Source organism: Ptychodera flava, chromosome 5 (genome assembly GCF_041260155.1).
Source record: "Ptychodera flava strain L36383 chromosome 5, AS_Pfla_20210202, whole genome shotgun sequence".
Classification (NCBI taxonomy): Eukaryota; Metazoa; Hemichordata; class Enteropneusta; family Ptychoderidae; genus Ptychodera; species Ptychodera flava.
In genome coordinates, this window is record NC_091932.1 from 24,053,628 (window position 1) to 24,077,745 (window position 24,118).

At 37.5% G+C, this 24,118-nt stretch overlaps 1 protein-coding gene across 1 annotated transcript in view; it reads left to right on the forward strand.

Annotated features, from left to right (window-relative positions):
- Window positions 1-24,118, forward strand: part of LOC139133335 (short transient receptor potential channel 5-like) — a 72,032-nt gene that overhangs the window by 41,435 nt on the left and 6,479 nt on the right. Inside the window, exons 2-6 of the mRNA XM_070699883.1 lie at window positions 3,861-3,991; window positions 9,685-10,176; window positions 17,239-17,620; window positions 19,492-19,634; window positions 20,286-20,998. Of these exons, the coding sequence (XP_070555984.1) occupies window positions 3,861-3,991; window positions 9,685-10,176; window positions 17,239-17,620; window positions 19,492-19,634; window positions 20,286-20,998 (1,861 nt within the window). The remainder of the gene's footprint in view (window positions 1-3,860; window positions 3,992-9,684; window positions 10,177-17,238; window positions 17,621-19,491; window positions 19,635-20,285; window positions 20,999-24,118) is intronic.

Here is a 24,118-nt window from a genome sequence, read left to right on the forward strand (position 1 = left end):
ATTGCTTATACCGCTAAAAAAAGAAAACTGTAAAGTGAAAAAGTAGTGAAATAAACAAATAAATAACGGTGGGAAATAAAATATCCAGTATTTGAGTGACAAAATTTATGATAAATAAATAAATAAATGAATTCGTAAATCAGTGAACAGATATATCAGTAAATAAATAACTACGTAAAAGAACAAGAAAGATGAAGTCGATTGCTAAATATTAAAATAAATGAGAAAATTGAAAAAAAAGGGTTTAAAAATTCTCAATATGTGAAATTTATCATTAATTACTGATTATACTTCTTTATGTGCCCTTTTGAGTACGTGCACTAAAGATTGACACGTGTCTGTCTAAGTTTTGTTGAATCGATTTTACTATGAAAGAATTAATTTTTTGACATGTAGAGGGTAAACTTTCAAAATGTAAAACATCGTTGCTTCCCCTCCGAGAACCACAAAAACACAAACTGATATCCAAAGGATGACAGCCCAGGATCAAATCTTTGGGCGCAATATTCATTCAACTTCCCAACGATCGAGCTGTAACATGTTTGAAATATTCGTTTGTTTCTTTACATTTTCTCTATATGTTTTGTGGCAGACAAGGTTGGCATAATTCGTCATTTCGTTACAGTGATTGAGCATAAAAGGGGACCCATTGCAAATTAGCATGCTCGGAGTGTCTCAACTTGATCGTTATTCACAAAACTCTAAACAACATACGAAGAAGGGTTTTGCACCATAGATCCGAGTGACTAGGGCTAGTAAAGTTCACTTTTCACTTATCCTTTCAAGATAAATAACTGCAGCTGTCAACCATTACTTTACTTCTGCATTGCTCCCATCATGAATAATTACACCTGCAAAATTTCTCCAGCAATAACGATCACTCGAAAGCTAAAAGTAGATTCCCAATGCGAAAGACTTTTTACCAGGTTTAGCCGTCGCTTAGGAATCGTCATACTGTACATAAGTGAATCATTGCATCTTAGATTTTATTAGCCGATGTTTCCCGGGGACACATCAAAAAGCCGTGACCGGAGATAATGTTAATGCGCTCATGTATGTCTGTTTCCATGGTAATATTTCCTTAACTATTATCAAAGATAAATCTTCGTAGGTCAATGTCTCTACGTGGAGCGTATAGGAAAGGATAGATTATAAGCTTATCGATCGGATCTAGGGAAAAATTAAAATCATAATAAACGACACACATACATATTGCCCCTCCCCCCCCCCCCCGACGAAATGTTGTGCTTAAGTTTAGATTGCGGGCAAATATGTTCCTTCTTGAAGTTGAAAATTGGATGTCGACTGGAAGTCATGGATGGCTTCTGTATTTGCAATGAAGTTCATCGGCAATGCAGAGAAATATAATTTTGCTAACAAGCCGAGGTTATTTCATTTTCATCTCTTCATCTCCTCAAGCCGCTTGTTCTTCCAATCTCATTGCGACATGTTATGACGTACATAAACACATAAAACACTGTATATATTAATCTCTATTTCTTACGCGTGCAGATCAGCTGTGTTATATTGTCATATGATACTCTTTCCAAAATGCCCATAATTTCGAGCACAGAGGGATTTGCGCAAGTTCGTATGTTGTATGCATTTTCTTGACTTACCATGTTTCAAATAAATATCTCTTTTACGGACGTCTAGGTGCTACGCTCCTGTACAGCGGCGCAGTAAAATTCAGCATGCATAATGGGCGGGATATAAAACTTAATGTCTGTAACAGTAAAGGCTTTACGACTCATTTAAGTGATCATATGTTCATAATATTTTGGTTTGTAAAATATTCATGAGATACATTCGTCGTTGTGTTACTAACGTAATGGACACACAGGAAATAGTATATCTATATGGTTGAACGTTTTTGCCGTACGATTTTACTCCACATACTTTGCTTGAATTTAAAGATTGCAAAATATATGTTCTGTATTTTGTCATACCCAATCTTGGAATGTGTAGTCCTGATGTAGTTAATGTACAATCAAATTGAGAAGGCTTTCCGACGAAGTAAGTCACGCTAGGGAGTAAATCTGTAACGAATGGCTCAACATTGGCCAATTTTGCATAACTGTCGGATTCCGCAAAGGTGGCAGAACAGAGTTAAGTCTATGATCAGATTTACTTTTGGGAAGAGACATCACTTTCCCAGATGCCTTACACCTCCAGTTGGGTATGACGTCAAAACTTGCAAGGCGTGCTTAAAATACGAGATGATAAATAATTTTCGCATAATTCTCACGTCTTCAGATAACCTTATCACAGATGTAACGACCGCCTTGAATCAAGTCTCTTCATAAATCATAATATGGATGTAGACACGGGGGATAGCAACTTTATTGTTGTCAGTCAAAGTCTAATGCAACATCATCACAGGTTGAAGGACGCCGTTATCTATGGAGCCCTTGTGAGAATATAATTTTTTATAATACTATAGAGATTAAGTTATTGAAGATAGCAAAAATTCGACAGCGAATTATTGACGCCTTTCAGCTCATGTTCTAACATATGAGCAGTTATCGTCTCGATGAAACCTGTCTACCTGTTTGTCAGTCAGTTTGTACGAAATCTTAAGAACAGCTGATGGGACTTGAATTATACTTGGTACACATATCCTGTTTAGGAGAGGCATAAGCCTAAATAGTAGACTTTGTCGAATGAAGCTTGCGTTATTATTGCTTTGCTTATATACCATAATATTTGTAAGGAGTAAGATATGCCTAGAAATACTGCACAAAAACCTATAACGTTGAAGTATTGTTTCGCAGCATGATATGAATTGTTTCAAACAATGATAAATCTTAGTGCATATATCGCAGAAACACAACATATTATGAGGCTATCTGACGATAGCATTGGTCATTTGCATATCTTACGAGCTTCGAATTACGGATATGCATCTGGAAGAATAAAATTTATTTGATAAATAAGATCATGCAACCTTTCTTAGTATATTGCTGATACAATTTATAAAATTTATGAATTTATAAATTTATAAAAGTACTAAAAAGTATTTAGCAGTATCACGTCAGCAATTAATGACATTTTCGGTGATATGTCATGTACCAACTTTGATGAAATTTGGTAAATATGACACATAAGTAATCTCAAAGACGTAACTGATTTTCCCTTCTTATCAATGGTAAATATCATATTTAATGATTTTAGCTGCACCAAGTCACATATTGAAGTCATTTTGCAGTTTCATATAATTAATCACTTAGCGCACGCTCAACGAACTTTCGCTATGATGAATTTGCGAAATGTTGTAATTTCAGAGAAAAACAAAATGCCAATTTACAGACAACGGCACACACGTACATGTAAATCACATGTACTGAAACATGGGAGCATTTTCTGATTTCATGTGGTTGTTTTATTATTATACGATGTGACTACATATTTATCTATATAGTTATCAGCTTGGCATAAAATTGAATGTTTTTTGTCAGATTGTTGCTATGGTGTTGAACGTTTTGTGATACCCTTTAATACCTTGACGAATATATAGCCAGATAAAAGTAACACATATCAAAGTAAATTATAAAAGGTCTATATCATTTCTGTAAATCAATAGACACCCGGAAACATAACAATTCGGGCAACTCATCTTTTTAAACGTGAGAGTCCCAGATCAAGAAAGGTACCATTAAATTGATTTTCATGATTGGCACTTTCCCCAAAATGACACTATTTTTTACTTACTATCCCTGATATTTCTGTGTTTGCCGTGCAATAAATTAATACCGCTGAATTGACAGAGGAGAATCAAGAAGCAAGTACGGGAGGGATTAAATTTATGGCATTTTTATGACTTCCCGACAAATGAGTTTGAAATCATTGCATCTTTGCAGATATTCTTAGGATACTACTAGAGCACCGTACAGTGGTCCTTGGCGATTCGCTTCTACGGGCAGTTGATATGAACTTCACACCTGCGGTAAAAGCGATCTGTGAGTGCCTGAAACAAAGAGGAAAAATTCCCGTGAGTACAATACTTCTTAATCTCAGTAACAGCACTCGCACCTGAGACTGTTAACGTATTTTGCATGAGAATACCATTCATGTTGTATGTCTGAAATACCAATTAACATAATCGGCCGATGATCTAGTTCAAGAATGCAATGAACATTAAAGGTCATTAGCAACCTTTGTCATTTACAGGGGATCAGAAATACAGGTTCACAAATTTAGGTCATTACGCCATCAAGACAAAGAAGATAAAAGGCCATGCAGTGAATGTTTTTTTCGTCTTTTATTCGAAATCTTATTATCATATGATACCATGATTATATTTTATTGACTCATCATGACGATGAAACATCTGCTCGTCAAATGCGATTTTGCTACTGTGGGCACTAAGTCTTGAAAAACAACCAATGATAACGACGACGGCGATGATGATGATGATGATTATGATGATGATGATGATGTTTGCGTGTAATTTTTATTATTGATGTTGTTTACGTGGTGGAAACAAGTAGACAGATTGTACCTATATTTAGTTTCCATTCTTATAGTCTTTTTCTGAATGAGCAGAACGGTTTCAAAGCAAATATATTTTTCGTCATTTTAAGCTAGTAGAGTTCATAGGCACAAGATGTTGCTGTTTGACCCGTATGGTATTTTTTATTCACGCCCGATTACATGACCATGAAAAAAAAGTTACACGGTATATTCTTTTCCTCATTTCAAGTTCATCAACAACTTTCACAAAGTGAAATGTTCTTTATCCAGAGAGCTATAGCAGAATCCATTTTGATGGATTCTCACATACAGTAGAATCCATAAGCGTGTCCATCATCATCCAGCACTGGAGATCCAGCACTGGAAAACATATTGGATTCCATCAGTATCCTGCAAAACTGCCAAGTATTCTGGTAGAATCGAAAAGCGAATCAAGCATAATCCTTTGTGGATTTAGATCTTTTGGCGTAGTGTTTTGATTTACATGTTTATAATAAAAATGCGTTAGAAAATGGCGTGAGTGTCTGTACTGCTCGATTAGAAGATATCTTGGTCAAGTATTATCGAAACCTGTCGTCTTCTCGTCGAACTACAAACTCGATCACCAAGAGTACGTCAACCATGACACTTGGCAACCGAGTGTTTACCGACTTCATACTCGCAAACAAACGAATTTATTGCTCAAGCCCTTCTGGTTTTGAGGCAGTGAAAGACTTAACTATTCATTATGTAGACTATGATCACATTATGTTCGATAAGAGAGTGCAAAGTCTCTTAAGGGCAATTTTGCGCTGATCCTGTATCTGAAGGTGGTCAGGATATACTTGGAAACGTCGATTAGGGGGCTTATCTGTGCTACTCGATGTCGTTAGATCGAAAACCCAGGAAAGACACGGTTCTAAACGAGACGCTAAGCCGGTCTAACATCAGCTTAATATGACCAATGGGTACGTGACTTGGTAGAAATGTTCAAAGTCGTATACCATGAGGTGGTAGTGGCAGCTGCAAAAGAAAGAAATGTGATGGACAACATTTGAATTTTAAGGTAGTATGCGCCTCGAAAGTGAAAGACTAAAACTTTTGCTTAAATTTTCCTCAAGGAATATTACAACAATTTTCTTTCAGAATAAATAATAAAAATTGGGGCTCACCGCACAAATTTTGGGACTGGAGAAAAAAAATTATACCACTTTTGAAGTTCAAAATGGCTGCCATCCCTGTGTTGACTCTATACACAAGAAAATTCAACTTGCAAAATACTAAGACGGTGAAATGTTTTCTTGCGCCAAGAGCTTTAAAATATACCTCCTCGATGAAAAAATAATTGCATAAAGTTTGAGAGTCCGAATTATGGCGAATATCTTTCTGCGAGGCACATTCTGCCTTGAAAGGAAGGATTTCGTCGAGGACTCAGATCGATCGGTGCTTCGCATTTGCTGTTTGCGTCGATAGCGATCTAAGCATCTTCAGAGTAATGGCCTGTCAATGGCAATTTTGTGTAGTCGTTGACGCTATCGGTGGAAAATGGCATGAGATGTGGCAAAATATTCAGAAATGTTGACAGCATTCCATCGATTTTCTGCAATTCACTGAACCTACAGGAGAGACACTTTAAACTTTGGAGTCGTTATGATCGGATTAATGCAACGTATGGCTCTTGTAGTACCTTTTATCGTGCGATTATACTTTTAAAACCCGAACTTTTAAACTTCATTTTCCCTTTTTCTGTTTCGTGCATAAATCATTAATGAATTGACCATTTGCAAGTATGAGTATTGCTTTAATCCATTACCCTCAACCCACTAAAGGCAAACACGACTTTGACAGCTCATTGAAACCAAAGAGCAAGAAACGATCGAACCCTGAAAAATTGACTCCTCAAAGCAATAACTCCTTAATAATCACTTCAAGAATTCAAACACAACTTGCTGATTCGCGTTTTTGAGAATTCCAAGCATACTATTGCAGTAAACGATGAGAGAGTTCAAAACGTATATCACAACTGATTCATTTTTGCTTCTCGAGTAGGAACACTTATATTTTCAATGCTTAAAGATATATCCGTGCATGCAGTTTCAATAGAATTTATGCCTCAGGTACTGTTTGATTTCTTCACCTACGAAATCAAGATTGATGGAGGGGATTAGAGGCGAATTTCTACGACAAAGGATGAGATTGTCACACATTCACCAATCAAACCGAACCAGTTGAATTGATTCTCTGATAAAAAGAAAGTCTTGATGCATTTTGAAATACGTGAATCAACAGCATACGAATGGGCAATATTTTGATTAGTCGTGTTTTCCATCACATGATTACCGTTGGGTCAAATTTCAAACCATTCACTGGGTGAAAATTTCCCCTTTCTTACTGTGGTTATAGTCAATAATGAACACACACGAGGAATAGTCTTTTTTGTTCAGCGAGTCAGCGACAAGCACGCCACTTCGTCAATCTGAAACTGGGAAGTGCTAAGTGCGTTCTTAATAATTTAAACACGTAGCTCCTTCTTTTCTGAAAACCATCAGGCTTTACTCAGTGCTATAGCATTTTGCATACTAATGATTCTCAGTTACTGTATGCTCGAGCCCATCTCATGCGTCTATAAATATACAAAAAGTAAGAAGAAGTCGCTCTTTATAAAACCCAGAAGTTAGAGGAAATCGATCTGCGTCGTTCGATGAATTGTGTTTTTCGTTAACTGGTTTATAAGTGCGTGCATATGAATGAAACAGAAGTAAAAAAAGGATTAAAAGCAGACAATCCAAAAAACCGTTTGAGGGAAGTTAAAGAGCTGACTTCGGGTATTCGTTTAATTTTTTTTCCAATAATCACAAAAGCTCTCCAATATATAAGTGCGTGCATGTGTATGATACTGAAGAAGATCAAAAACGGACAAATTCAAAGAAGTGTTTTAGGGGTATTTAAAGAGTTGACGTCCGGCATTCGTTTCATTCGTTGGTCATGATCTGTTTTTACCAATAATTACAAAATACTCCAATCCATGGGACTTATTACATGCGTTCTAGTGCACTATTTTCTGAATAATGTCCATCTCTCGATTGATAGGAACTGTTTGCAGCAACATGACGGACACACAAGCCAATCCATTAGACAAGCACTAACCGACAGTCTGGGATCATTATTTTTTAAGTGCTCTTTCTAGATCAATACAGCACTTAAGACGATAATGTCAAGGTCTATTAGAGTAATACTGTAACAACCAAACCTTAAAACAGACACTGCATGGTTTTTTAAAGCGTTTACACAGCAGCAGCCTTTCTGAAAACGGTTACAATATTGTCTCCACAAACTGTGTATAAGAAGTTGTAATCCTGACATAACTCGATTTGAGGCTTGTATCAAAGCGAAAACTCATTCACACATTTATCATCAGAATGAAAGAGAATTTAGCGGTAGTTTTACGATCCCTTCGTAAATACCTTACTCAGATTGTATGTGGCGGAAAGACAAATGTACGTCACTGGCAAATCCAGTCTTTGACCGTCTTTCCCCGTGGTGACTTCCATTTATCAAGCCATGTCAGTGTTTGGGTTGATAACACCATACTTCAGTGTCGTGTATAGGTCTATTGGAGATTTGTCTTGGTTAATTGCGTAGTGCTATGAAACGACTGTTGACTTTGACGAATCAATCATGTTTGTTTGCACGGCAGATGTGGACGCATCCTTACAATTAAATCGACAGAATAGTGAACTCATAGTCAATCCTACAATTAAACCATGATTTCTTGCCGGATGTGGTTTAGTAATGTCATGCTAGCTGACAATTTATGTCTCACGCAGAGTATTAATCCTTTCTGGGTATGTTGTCGGGATTAATCCTTTAAGAAGGTGCAAGAAATGATCCCATAGAATGCTTGATTGAAAAAGGCCTTGTTTTTGTGTCACTTTACGTGTTTTCTTTCCTAGGATATCATCTTATTTCACTGTTACTAGCTCTAAATTACGTCAGTGATAGTGTTGACATGTCCAAACAACGTTGACTTGGAGGCATGTGAAAACATTTGGCAAACCCAGATTCTAACTACCATTCTAACAATACTCTCATCAGAACCACTTAGCTTTTATAGCTAATTCAAACAACAAACTTTTGCAGTGTTCATAGGTTAATACGGAAGGGTTAGGCTGCATTCGCAAATACTGGTTAGGGGAGCTGGAGGAATTCAAGGGCAGTTTCAATGTTCTGAGGAGTAGAAGGCGGATTTCAATGGCTTTTCACATGGGTATAAGGTTGTGTTCTGAAAATATTTTGCTTCCTTATTTTTTTTTTCACTTTCCGATTCCACAGTTGAACACAACATCGCTAGGCCAGTCTGTAGCTCCAACGTAATATCAAGTAAACAAATGCTGGATTTATTTTACTGAATTTCATGACTTTTATTTTGAAAAAAAGTCTATTATGAACGCCATTGAATGTTCATGAGACAAACAACAAGTAGACCCTGTAACAGGAGACGGATGCTGCAACTGATAATATTTTTAAATATTTCTTTTCAATGTATCAGTTTCCTGCTACCTCCAGCATGCTGAAATACACAGTGTTTAACTTGTCAACGAAGCCTGTATATGTACGTGTGTATTCTGTTACTGTTGGTGCTGATTGCATTAGAGTCCAGATTGAAATTCATAGGTCAATGATGCGAATGCACGGTACAAAAACACAGGTTGTGTTGGCCAGCCGAATGCCGAATATTTCAACATGATACTAACATTGCTTTTTATTGCATTGAACAATAATTCTAAGAAAACTTTGCCATTTCAAATCATCCCTGAAAGCAGTCATCTGCAAGCTTCAAAGGTACTCTAAAAATCACAAAAGAAACTCACAATCCATAAAATTGTTTCAAAAAGTGTACAGACGTGATCAAAATAGCCTCTAAAAGTCATTAAATATGAAGGAACCGCCTTATCCGGAGGGGGACATCCCATCTCGAGTTCCCACTTTTGGACAAACATTTTGCTAAAGGTACAAAGAGAGTGAAGAAACATGTAGTTTGTGTAAAGAAATCATGAACATAACATTTTGGTGAAATTCAGAGATGTTTGATGTTTGTCATAACATGAAATTAAACTGTTGAGTCTTGTAGGTATGTTAAAAGGTACATATTCATTCTGCCCTTGATGGCATTTGCATGTATCTTTTATCGCTGCTTTTAAAGTGACTGTTTATTTGCCTTTACGCCTGCAGAACGGTTTATACTGTCGGTCGTTAAACGGCGACTTCCACGCAGACATCACACCTGTTGTGTTGGCGGCTCACCACAACAGTTACGATGTCTTGAAATTGCTGCTGGACCTCGGGGCGAGGATTGAACAGCCGGAATTTTATAACTTCCAGACAGAAGAGTTCACGCTGGAGCATTCAGTGGGCACAATCAACGTTTATCGCGCCCTGGCCAGCCAGGCATACATTTCGCTCACCAGCGAGGACCCCATACAGACGGCGTTCCATTTGAGCTGGAAGCTCCGTAAATTGAGCGTTCGTGATTACGAGTTCAGGTTTCAGTACGAACAGTTAGCCGACCAGTGTGCGCAATACGCCGCCGATCTTCTGGGTCAGGTGCGCAACAGCCACGAACAGGTAATTGTTCTCAATCACAACCCGGATGAGTGGATTGTGTCGGGAGATTTCGATGAACCTTTGAAGGTAAAAAAGGCGATCAGATACAATCAGAAAAAGGTAAGCGTATTTTATCATCTAATTTTTCAGTGAGCAAACGCCAACTATTTCCGAGGCTTTTATCGCATCTGCCGCCGTCTAAACCGATTTTCGAAGTGCGAAAGTCTGGTTCTAAAACGGGAAATTTTATATCCTTGACCTCCGATAGCCGGCAACGTTCAATGCATAGCAATAACAAATCCTTTGTTTAGTTGTAAGACAACCAATCTCAGTACTGGTCGATTGTAAATAACCTTTTATGCAGAAAATTGAACTGACATGATGATGGTATAAATAAGGTTAAAAGTTTGAATAATTAATGGTCTATGGTAGTAGCGATTCATGTGCTGAACCCTTCGGTTTTAAGAAGAAAAACCTACCTTCTTTCTAAATCTATTTAAGGTAGAATGTGTCTCGGGGGACAGATATTAGGAATCTCAAAATTTTACAATTCCCTTATGATCTACCACTTGTTAGGCTTATTCTAAAGCTTTCAGAGAACAAAAACTTTTCACTGTCTCAGAGTTTCGAAAATTTTATTTTTCTCTTTACATTTAATAAAGGGATGGCGGCCTTTTTGAGTTCCAAATTATCGGTAAAGTTTAGATAATTTTTTCTCTTGAAAAAAAGTGACCCCTGATTTTTATTCATGATTTGGTGAGAGACAGTTCGAAAGTTTCGTTGGAGAAAGCTTGAGCAAAAGTTTAAGTTATTGAATTTTGAGGCAGACACTACCTTGATAAGGTACATGAATTGACAGTGCAGAATATTATAGCTCAGGCACTTTTCGGCTTCAGCGTGTTCTTGGGAGTTTTAACCCACGTTTGGCGTTCATGATTTTTCTTTGAGGGGATTTATAGTTGTTATGTATGTATGTATGTATGTATGTATGTATGTATGTATGTATGTATGTATGTATGTATGTATGTATGTATGTATGTATCTATGTATCTATGTATCTATGTATGTATGTATGTATGTATGTATGTATGTATGTATGTATGTATGTATGTATGTATGTACGTATGTATGTATGTATGTATGCATTTATGCATGCATGCATGCATGCATGCATGTATCTATGTATGCATGTATGTATGTATGTATGTATGCATGTATGCATAAATGACCCAAACGTCGCCGAGAGCAGTAGCAACGTCAACGTCTCGAACACTCATGCATGCATGCATACATGCATACATGCATGCATGCATACATGCATGCATGCATGCATGCAAACAAGCACTCAAGCACGCACTCACGTATGCACTTACGTACGTCCGTGCGTATGTTTGTACGTTACCATGTACAAATATATGTAACGATGTATGTATGTATTTAACTATAGTTAACAATTTTACCTGCCTGCATGCATGCATGCATGCATGCATGCATGTATGTATGTATGCATGTATGTATGTATGCATGTATGCATAAATGACCCAAACGTCGCCGAGAGCAGTAGCAACGTCAACGTCTCGAACACTCATGCATGCATGCATACATGCATACATGCATGCATGCATACATGCATGCATGCATGCATGCATGCAAACAAGCACTCAAGCACGCACTCACGTATGCACTTACGTACGTCCGTGCGTATGTTTGTACGTTACCATGTACAAATATATGTAACGATGTATGTATGTATTTAACTATAGTCAACAATTTTACCTGCCTGAGTGTTGGAGACGTTGACGTTGCTACTGCTCTCGGCGACGTTTGGGTCATTTAATTTCCTGTAAAGATAAAAGTACTTCCTTCTCAGTGGATTCCTTTTTACACCTGTCAAGATGCGTTACTTTTATAATCGTGGTGTAACACGGATACCATTCTAAACACTTAGCTGAGTCAAAAGTTTTGAAAACATAATGGCCGTTCAGTTTCGAATGCCGCCACGTACTGGTAGTGCACAACAATTACAATCGCGGTGCGTTCCTATGATCAGGGGAAGCATACTGCAAATTCTGTACACAAAACCTTTTGTTTCGAATTCTTTGGGTTAATATTTAATAATTGCATTTGGACGTACAAAAGTAAGTCGTGGCTGATGTTTCTCTTTGTCTGTGATATGACAAGGCAAGTTTGGATTTTCCATGTTGCTGGATTATGCGTTTTAAGCATCATTTGACCCTTCCACTACACATTCCCCATAATAATGTTAGACCTATCTGGAAAGGGAGCAATGTTGACAGAATTTACGGCACATGAATGAAACACTGGAAAATGCTTCAAATTCCATCATCGTTGGTTGTTTTTAATGTTTCGAACATTAGCATATCGTTAAGAGTATTGGACGAGTTTGGCGATTATATTGGGAGGGAAAGGGGTGTAGATACTGTAGACGGGTCCTGATATAACGAGTCAAACTCTTCGCTACACGTCGATTCAATATCGACGAATTTTTGAAGTATTTAAGGGATTCATTTATAATCTTCTTAATTACTGAATATATGAAGGAAGAGCCTAGCTAATCCTTCAAAATATGCAAATGAAAGCATGTTTTCTCAAAATTACACGATTAACCAATATTCTCTCGGGTCAACTTTCGTTTTATTACCCATCAAACATAGGAACCTTAAGCTTTTGTTGTTGAAATTTTAATATTCATGTGGACCACTCGTTCACAAGAAGGCAATATAAAAATACCATAAAAGCAAAACTTGCAATATGCCAAAATAGATATTATCATGATAGTCAGCGTTTCTGTATCTTTATGAGAATCATATGATTTTATTTGCCCGCATATATGTCTATACAGTCCCATGAATGTGTTAAAATTTGGGTATACTGTAACAGTTTACGAATAAATAGCATCTTACATATACGATATTATTTGAACAACTGTTCAATTCTTGTAATCCTATGTATGCAAACATAATTATGAGGATAAAGTCCGTCAGAAAGTATCATTTTTGTACATACAGACGGACAGAAAATATGTTAAACACTGTGATAGCGTAGCACTTCAGTGTGGTGCACTTTGGTGTAAACTTAGGGCAGACAATTTGTGCAGTATTTTATATGTTAATCATGGTATCAAAATTCATACATTTTGATAAAATCAAATACCGTTCAGTATTTATTGCTGCACTTTTTTGTTTTGGGCTGGAATGATAGAGTGAAGGGCGGATCAATCGATTGATAGGTAGATAGATAGATAGATAGATAGATAGATAGATAGATAGATAGATAGATAGATAGATAGATAGATAGATAGATAGATAGATAGATAGATACATAGACAGACAGACAGACAGACAGACAAATAGATAGATAGACAGACAGACGGACAGACAGACAGACAGACAGACAGATAGATAGATAGATAGATAGATAGATAGATAGACAGATAGATAGATAGACAGATAGATAGATAGATAGATTGATAGATAGATAGATAGATACATAGACAGACAGACAGACAGACTGACTGACTGACTGACAAATAGATAGACAGACGGACAGACAGATAGACAGACAGACAGACAGACAGACAGACAGATAGATAGATTATTAGATAGATAGATAGATAGATAGATAGATAGATAGATAGATAGATAGATAGATAGATAGATAGATGGATAGCATTAGTACAAAACTCAGCGCATTGACTAATGAAACCATTATTAAAATGTCAATTTGTAATGATGCAATATTTTAAAGGTATAATGTAGATTCATTTTTAATGAAATGCGTCGTTATATATTTACATTACCTTTTCACCGAGACTTAAGAAATGCCATCTTTCGATTTGTTGCGGCAAATATTTTCCTCGTTAGATGCTCATTTCAATGCAGTATGGAACATATTACCTTTTTCGCGGGAAGCATCAATCTTGAAATGTGTCATGTAAGCGTGTGGCATCAGGATGACTCTTTGGCATCCGTAATTGCCTGGGCAAATTTTCAAGCACCTAAATCTCATCCGAGAAGACACGAAATGAAGGCCATGTATCTCATATGTAACGCTGACCGCAGACGTTCCCGTTCACAATTGACAATGCGAATTGTAAGTAATGAAGGGGTTGTCTGATTGTGCAACCGTTACCTTGGAAGTTCACCTCAGGACACCGTGAATGGTATTTCTTGACATGTCATTCAAATCACATTGAGTATGTGACTGACGTGCGATGTATAGCATTTGATGAGTTCGTTCTCCGGGGATAGTGACGTGACGTGAAACTCAAGACTCTAGGTATCCTTGAGGCATGTGAATGGTTGATAATGTTTTGCCGAGAACAGAGCAAATATTTTGTAATTTTGACATTAGCCCTAACCACCTGAAATAGAGTTTTTTACGATTTTGTTTTTAAAGGAAAAATATTACACAAATGACGCACTTTGTCTTTCTTGACAGCTCGCAGTTAATGTTAAGGTGTCGCGTACACTTAACCGGTTGTAAAAAGAAAATTAAGTCCCCGTACTTGCTTCACCTTATGGAAATTTTCCCATGCTAGTCTGAGTCTACGAAAAAAAACATCGATTTTAATTTGTGGCATTTCTTGCTTTACAGGTTATCGCCCCGTCTCCATTATTCATACGTCAGGTAATTTTGAGAAAGTGAAATTCAGTACGATACAGCTGAAAGGTTGCCCATCGCTCTTGCCATAACCATTTGCGTACGGCGTTGTGCGAGAAATAATTCCTTAATCGTGTCGGTGACAGGAAATAGTGATTCATGGATTCATCGGAAAATGAGCTTTTGCGCAGTCTCTCTGCTGTATGCAGAAACAACTGTGATGCCTCGCCATTGCACTCTTAAAACGCACGACCCAACATACGCGACCCGACACATTCACACATCTCAGAGGGAATATTTCCCGCCTTTTCAAACACCTACTAGTCGGTACTACATTTGCTATCATAAATAGATTTATTATAGTCACGATCATTCAGCCTGGATTTGTAAATCCTTGCTATATGTATCCCACCGGCCGTACCCACCGAAGCAAATATTTGAGATTGTAAATATAAGATTGAAAAATGATTTCTTCTGTTGTAACTTGACCATTCTCAATGCTGTAAACCAAATGTATAAAAAAAAATAATATTCAGATGCTGGGTATTCAGATGCTTGGTCCTTGTTGTGTTTGCTTCCCAACTTTCAGAAGTGTATTAGTAAAGATTAGTACTTGCCGCACAGGGTACAGAAGACTTGGAGGCAGTTGCCTTCGGTATCCTTGACAAAGATGAAGACTCATGATTAACATTTGATAAATGTGAATCGATGAGCCGGAATGACCGCCTTTCCAGTTTTCGCTTATCCTTTCAGTTCACATCATATAAACTGTACAAACTAGTGCGTGTTTGTTTAAAACGTCGTCTGCACACTCTAGGAAGAGGAACTTTCTCTTTTCTCTAAAAATGTAACCAAGAATTCGATTTCTTGATTAAATACGTGCCCTGCAATTTTGAAAGCAAAAAATCCAACCACTTAAAAATATGTATGTATGTATGTATGTATGTATGTATGTATGTATGTATGTATGTATGTATGTATGTATGTATGTATGTATGTATGTATGTATGTATGTATGTATGTATGTATGTATGTATGTATGTATGTATGTATGTATGTATGTATGTATGTATGTATGTACGCGCGCACGCACGCATGCATGCATAAAGGTACACATGAGTGAACGCGGGTGGTTGGATTGGCAGGTACGAGATTTGCTGGTTTTATTCTAACACACCAGAAGATATTGGATTTACAGATGCGGTCATTCAATTCTATTGCCTTTTGACCTTTCAATAAAAAACCAAGGAAAAACTTGTCAGACGAGAGCGGACTAGAAATGTTTCGGAGTTTCCGACTCCTTTTTAATTATCCCTTGGAAGTCACTCATCAAAATTTGAGGCTTATTTCAAGCGTTGTGGAACACTGCTTGATGAATAAAAACATAATTATACTTTGATTGAAGAAATCGCTTTTGGTGAACACCGTGTCATTAGAAATATACATATTAATACAACACACTTTGGCACCAAGTGATTTATCCTGGTTAACCGTGCGGAGCATTAGAATAAATTGGCTTGGAACAACCCATGTACAGGAGTTGTATACTTATATTTGTGGTTTATTAATATCTTTACAGTAGGACATTTATAGGAGCATGTACATGTCTTATTTTGATTGGTCAGTTATTACAATGATCAATACTTATTATAAGTGGTGTTTTTCTATTTTTTAAATTTTGTCGACATAATTGACTGGCCGCAATTTTAGCAGTGTAATTAGGTTAAAATATTGCCCGCAAATGTAGGCATTCCAATGGTTACTGACGAAGAAGCTGTGTTTGCGGTGATAGAACAAGGTTCCGAAAAAACTCAAAATGATCAACGACTGACCTTTTGAAAGGCCATGAAGGTTAAGTAGAGAGCTTTTGAGCTGTACAAAGCTAAGGCACGCCTTACTAAATATGTAACTGTACGCGCTTGACCGAATTCGGCTTCCAACACAGGAAATCCAATGTACCTTATAAGAAAGGCAGGTAACATTGCTAAAAGAGTAATATATACATAGTGTGATTTGTCATAATCCTGCCGTATGTTTCCTAAATTACCATTGCCATCAAAGAAATTCGACCAGCCTCTTTGTCAACCACTAATGCGACCTTCATATGTCAAACAATTACATTGGTATAATTTATATCAGCAATTAAAATAATTATTGGCTTTAGTCAGCAACGTTCTTCGAATTTCAATTTAGTGAGAGTAAAAAAGATAAAAACAAACGGATACACATGTCAGAAATGCTAATTATATGCGCTTGTCAGTTGATCTATATGTGATGTTCCAATGCATGCTTAATGTCCCAAAGTTTATATATTGGTATTAAATGATGTTTAAAAAACGTTTTATATTGTGCAATTTCAAAATGGAAGAGACAAAACCAGCTGCCACGTATTACAGTATAGCAGTATTATTTGTCTAACAAGGTTAAATTACAACCATATCATAGTCAATAGAGGGGCAAAGGCTACCTAATTGCTGGTTCAGTTTACGGGATTGATCACAATTGACGTAGGACCGATGTAGTTATCTAACGTAAACAACTCATATTTTTCCCCTCCAGTTTATCGCCCACCCACACTGTCAACAAAGACTGATCGAGCGATGGTACGACGGCTTGCCCTCGTGGAGGAAGCAGCGTCCGTTGAGGGCGGTGTTACTCTCCGTCTTGGTCGGATTCTGCTTCCCGCTTCTCTCTATCTGTTACATCATCTCGCCACACTCGAAGGTATCCCGATTGCTGAAGGTGCCCTACGTCCGCTTCGTCTGCCACACAGCCTCGTCCGTCGTGTTTCTTTGTTTACTCACCATGCAGGCGGTTGACATTCACGGCACGGAGAACACTGTCACGGTGAACGGAGAGACTCACATCGCTTCAGAAATTTTACCTGATGCGCATCTGAATTCGAACCCGTCCGAAATTCTCGTGATGCTGTATGTGCTGAGTAAGTTTTGATGAATCCTCCGATATAGTTTATGTTAAGCATATAGAATAAATAAAATAAATAAATAAATAAATAAATAAATAAATAATAAATAAATAAACAAATAATTGACATGTTTTTTACTATGTCATATCTAACGAATATATGATATATTCTTTATAATATAGTCTTTTATAGACTTATTACACCTTTTTTCCAAAGATACTTTTTCCAAAATATGTCTGTGCGCAATGGCTGTGGACATTTATAGTGTTTTCACGTAAGTTATTTCAAAATTCAGACTTTACCCATAAAACGCTAGGCAATTTGAAGCGATCAGTTGTATGCATGATATTATTGGAATCACACGTGACATTCCAAATCTCGCGAGATACGCTAATAGTGAAGAGAGGAGTGTCGAGTACACGGGTTTGAATTGGGACTCGATAAAGTTCATGGATTGAAAAATAAGTTTCCTCAGCGCAAAGTCAAGAAAAATACGTGTGCGTTCAATAACCTAACCACACTATTTTAAACCCTCTTACCCATGTATCCATTTTCGCATTTTCAAAAAACGGAACGAATATCACAAGATTTGCTTTGTCTTTCTTTCAGTCAGTTCGAGCAAAAACGGGAAGAAATATATATAAAGCAAACAAAAAGTGAATCTATAAAAACCTTTACCTCTACTAATTTACATATTCACCTAGGGTATGTTGCAGGAAACTCGGAATATTTTACATCTCAATCGAAATTTCAAACTTTACATATAAGGCTTCGCCAACGCCATTATACAGGTGCAAAATCTTGACAAGATCACGCAGTTAGTTCGTGCCCGTTCCTTTTAAGACAAATGACTGATTTAGAAAGCAGAGACATGTGATATCAACTTAAACAAGTCGGTGCAATCCAACGAATCCAAATGATATTAACGTCCTGGACAATTGGTCGCCAATAAATCAACAAAAACGTCATCACGGATCCAACTTTGCGCAAACGGATTGAGCTTGTACTGAGCCTGTGTTAAAAAAAATCGAACGGCAAATACGAAATGCGTACTGGCACAGAGTCTGTCAGACACGGGAAACAAATTCTCCATTCTCGAGATTAACCAGATCTCACTAATCACTGCCAAGTATTCTGATTGCTTTTGATTGGCCATCCGAGTAGTGTATGCACTGACTTGAAAACATCGACCAGCGACATTCATCGAGGACACTCTCGGCAAATCTCGTTAAGGGATCCCGTGTCATTCCGCTTCTGTTTTCACTCACTCGACTTAACAAAGTAGACAGACAGTCGTCTTATGTTTAGTTTCGATCTCGATTTCATTTGCCGAGGTTAATAAAAGGGCGTACATGCACTACAAGTAACCTTGCTCAGACAATTATCACGAAAAGTGATTTTTTATGAACTGGGGCTAAATTACCGTTCTCTGCGATTGCCTGTTCGCAAAATCAAATAAGTCTGTCCGAAAGCTGTAGAATCTGTTTATTTACATATACTTAAACCGATACTTGAAACGCAGGGGGTGATTTGGAGGGATATAGTCTACAAGCCTAAAATATAAACTTTGCAAAATTAAACAGGTCGGGCTGTCTTGAACAATAATGGATCAAATTGACAGTCGGTATACTAACTAGATTATCCCGGGATGGTTTTCATCACTAGTAAATCGAATCATGCTTTAGCACTGTGATAAAATTGTTATAAGGTTTGAGCGAAACCAATCTTGTGGTCGTGTCCACGTATACACTTACTGACAAAATTCAACTCGGATAACTTCAGCTCGGATAATTCCCACATGTATAATGCTGCCCTCGTTCGAGAAAACTGATGAAAGTTTAAGATATGCTTCTAAGCTTACTTGTTAATCTTTTTTTCTCGATAAGGCTCAACGGTAACAGAATTCAAAGAACTTTGGACGAAAGGAGCGCGGGTTGTCAAGGAAAACATCAGCTGGAAAGTGATCGATTACTGTAACTTGTTTCTCTTCTGGATGTGGATGGCGCTTCACCTGATGGCGTCATTGAAGGTACATGTCAATTTTGTGGTGGTCAGTGTTTGAGGGATGAAATTTGTTGGTAGCCTCAAGATGAAAAGCATTTGAACTTACACGAAATATTTTTTTCAATGCACGCATGTCCATTCGCGATAATCAGAATGATTTAAGTTATGGCAAAGTAACGTATATATAATATATATATATATATATATATATATATATATATATATATATATATATATATATATATATATATATAATAAATAATAACAGAATTACATCAATTACAAAGTAATGGTATATGTTACTTAAGTTTCATGCATCCTACAATCATCAGCCAGATGAAGTAAAAGTAATACTAGCTCAACAGTCATACATGTATAAGAGTGTTGAGCTAGTATTACTTTCACTTCATCTGTCTGATGATTGTAGGATGCATGAAACTTAAGTAACAGATACCATTACTTTGTACTTGAAGTATTTTTGTTATTATATATATATATATATATATATATATATATATATATATATATATATATATATATATATATATATATATATAAGAGCATAGCATTGGAAGAATTTACTTTACCTTTCATCATTTTTACCATCTGTGAATTGAAATTCGTTGACATTTTTAACTGACATATTCTGTCTTTCTTACATTCCTACAAAATCCAGGACTTCGAGACGGTAAACGTGAATGCGGCAGGTAACGAAACGTCAGTCCTCTACAACGGTGGAAGCCCAAATACCAACGGATCACTCGAGGATATACCTGCCTACCGGGATATCAGCCCCTTTGGAGCAGACCAATCAGAGGAGAACTCGACGTTTCCCAAGGCTGTTAAAATATATTTGGACGAGGCTGTCTCCAAAATTCTTGCATCGCAGGGTGATGTAACAAGCAATATAACCAATGTGTTGAAACAAGAGCTCGCTGAGCTCGAAACTAATATAATTGGAGTTATCGAATTAAAAATAAACGAGGCCACCACATCACAGGTTCGCAGTCGGCGGAAACGCGCTGTTACTAGAATTTCCTCCACGCAAATCGGAGGTGGGCGAAACTCAAACGAGGATCCAAGGGACGACTTCAGCACCAGCCGGATGAGGCACCTGCCGAGCACTCATCCGTTGTTGATAGCCGATGGCCTCTTCGCTATTGCCAAAGTCTTAAGTTTCCTGCGCCTAATACGCATGACCGTCGTCCACCTTCAGATCGGTCCGATGCAGATCTCCCTGGGCCGTATGATGATCGACATCTCAAAGTTTTTTGGAATATTCTGCCTGGTGTGGTTCGCTTTCTCCGTCGGTTTGAACCAGCTTTACTTCAGTTATTCCAAAGAGGCTGAGTGTCCGCCAGACCAAAGGTGTGGTCAGCCGTATGGAAGGTAAGCTATACGTATGACGTCAGAGCTTATTGAACGTATCAGAATAAATATAAGCAAGTGCAGTTTAGCACATCTTACTATAAATATCCTGTCATGATTTTATTTAGGAAATCATTATGTAAATCTGTGCAAAATGACTTTGTTGTGTTGGTGGAGAAATGTGTAGTGTTTCTCTGGGTGGCTTTAAAAACATTGTCAATATAACCACCTTTGCGAACAAAAGCGGGGGATGGGGGAATTTATTTGAACATTTTTCTTGCCATCGGGAAAATGGGAACAGATACTATATCAGTTTGTTCAATCCCAAAGACCAAATCTTTCTCCCTCGATGAACTGACAATATCAAAACCCTCATCACGTGTGTACAAGGAAAATGCATCGTCAAACTGTTTATTAGGATTTTAAATCAGCACGGTCCCAACGGGAGTAGTGTTCGCACAGGCAATAAAACTCACTATTAGTTAGTATAGTTATACGTTTCTTTAATGAATGCGGATAACAAAGGTCTCCTTTAAAAGTTCACTTTGCTATATTCATCGATGATCTTACAAACCTCTTGTCTAGCCATCTTGCGGAGAGTTCACCACTGGTTATTGTTGGTGATTTTAATATTCATGTTGATGACCCTAGCTGCCTGAACGCCGTTAGATTTGCTGACATTTTAGACACCTTTTCCATGAACCAACTTGTAAATGGTCCTACTCATCGGTCTGGTCATACTATTGATCATGTCATCACACGCAATGCGGATAAAGTCATCTCTGATGTCCGAGTAGAGCAAATCCACACTATTATCGATCATTACCCATTGTTTTTCTCGATGGATACTGCTGTGACTCGCAAGACGGCATTTAAAAGTATTAACACAAGAAGTTTGAAATCTTTCTCTGCTGAAATCTTCGCATCCGAACTTTCACCTGCCCTTCCCCAATGCAATCAGATGGTTGAAGCTGTCGACGTGACAGCCAAGCTAAATTTAATTAATACCATCATTCGTGACACATTTGACCATCATGTTCGTCAGCGAATACGAGTTGTTCCAAATCGCCAAACTGTCCCATGGATCACGACTTCAATCATTGGAGCGAAGAAAGCTTGGATGAAAGCTGAGAAAACCTGGAGAAAGTCACAATTAGAAATTCATCGTCAGATTTATAGAGAACTTCGAACAAAGGTTGTACAATTGGTTAAAACCGCCAAGAAATGTCACTTTGCTGGCCTGGTTGAAAACTGCTGCGGTGATCAGAAGAGAAGCTCTTCCAGATAGTTACCAGTCTATTTGGACAACATTCAAACTCATCCACGTTGCCTGACTATAATGACTCTGTTGAACTAGCTGATCGGTTTGCTCGGTTCTTCATAAACCGTGTACAATCGCTCACCCTTGATTGTAGGTGCCATTTCTGCGTACTGCAGTGGTGACATCTTCTGACGAAAACTACCCAGTTGTGACTCTGTTGCTAATTTAGTTAGTCCTCTGTGATAATGAATTAAATAATCTGACCTGAATATCTTCCAAGGACACACAGTATTCCATTCAGTCGTTACTTATTTTCTCTTTTATTTCTGCTAGGCTGGCTCAGTCTGTTTATATAGGTTCTGGGTCAGCACTGCTCTGGACTAACACATTAACTAAAAGGAACAATAAATATTAGGAAATACATGCACAGCGACAGTAGAAAAAAACTACATTCAGCACCGAAATACATATGAAGATGTTCATAATATTCAAATAATTGTTCCATTGTACATGTCCATTTTGTACATCAAAGACTGAAGAAATGTCCCATGTTCATGCAAAAACAAAGATTCATTTCAAATAGCCAATGTTGTCAAATGTGCTCCGACGCCAAAATAAAGAAATACAAAAATTTTGGAACGAGAAGTACATACACACAATCTCACACAATCTGCTGTTGCTCATACAGAATGTTTCCAACCTGGTCCATCAAAATACACAACTGAAAACAGCTTAAAGCTTACCAATATAATTAAAGCCACCGGGCGGTTGACGTTTCATTCCATTTGTTGGTTCAGCATCATTCAAACAAAACCTAGAAATTTATCAGCTCTCTGAACAAAGTTGCCACATCACACCATGCTTTCACCCTGCTTTCAAATTACTTTCAGCTGTTATGTAATTGATTGAGGTCACAACCTCAAAGACAATGGCATCAAAGGAGACACACTCCCGGCCTCTAGAGGGCCATATACAAATTTCTTAGAAGGTAAAAACAAAGTTGAATTTAGAGATCAAAGAATAATAGCTGTTCCAGCTTGAAATGCACCAAAAGGTAATAAGGCAATTTGGCTGTAACATTGATATTGCTTCAACGATTGGTAATGTTAATATTCAGTTTTGTACACCTGTTTTTGCTTCAGGATCTGGGTGTCGCCTGGCTTCATTTCAGCTCACTACTGTTGATGAGGTTGATGAGATTATTCGCTCATCACCTTCATCCTCCTGCTGTCTTGATCCTATTCCCACCAGGATTCTGAAGGATAAGCATGTCCTTACTATTCTTTTACCATTGATTACAGATATTTTTAATAACTCATTACAGTCTGGCTTTGTGCCATCCGATTTCAAAGATGCAGTCGTAAAACCTCTTTTGAAGAAACCTTCACTAGATCATAACACTCTTAAGAATTATCGCCCGATTTCAAATCTCCCATTCCTATCAAAGGTTCTCGAACGCATTGTCGCTCGTAGACTTAAAGCTCACATTGTCTCAAATTCTTTAGATGAACCCTTACAATCGGCTTATAAACAAGGACACTCTACTGAAACAGCTTTATTAAAGGTCACTAACGATATTTTATGTGAACTTGATTCTAAGCAGGATGTATTTTTAGTCATGTTAGATCTTTCTGCCGCCTTTGATACGGTTAATCATGAAATTTTGTTAGAGCGTATGCACCATCGTTTCGGTGTCTCTGATAATGCTTTGATGTGGTTTAAGTCATATCTCTCCGATCGAAGACAAGCGGTAATCGTAAATTCTACCCAGTCGCCCTATTATCCTCTGGAAACAGGTGTACCGCAAGGGTCAGTCCTTGGCCCAATTTTATTTAATGTTTACACATCCCCCCTAAGCGACGTAGGTGCTCGTCATGGTT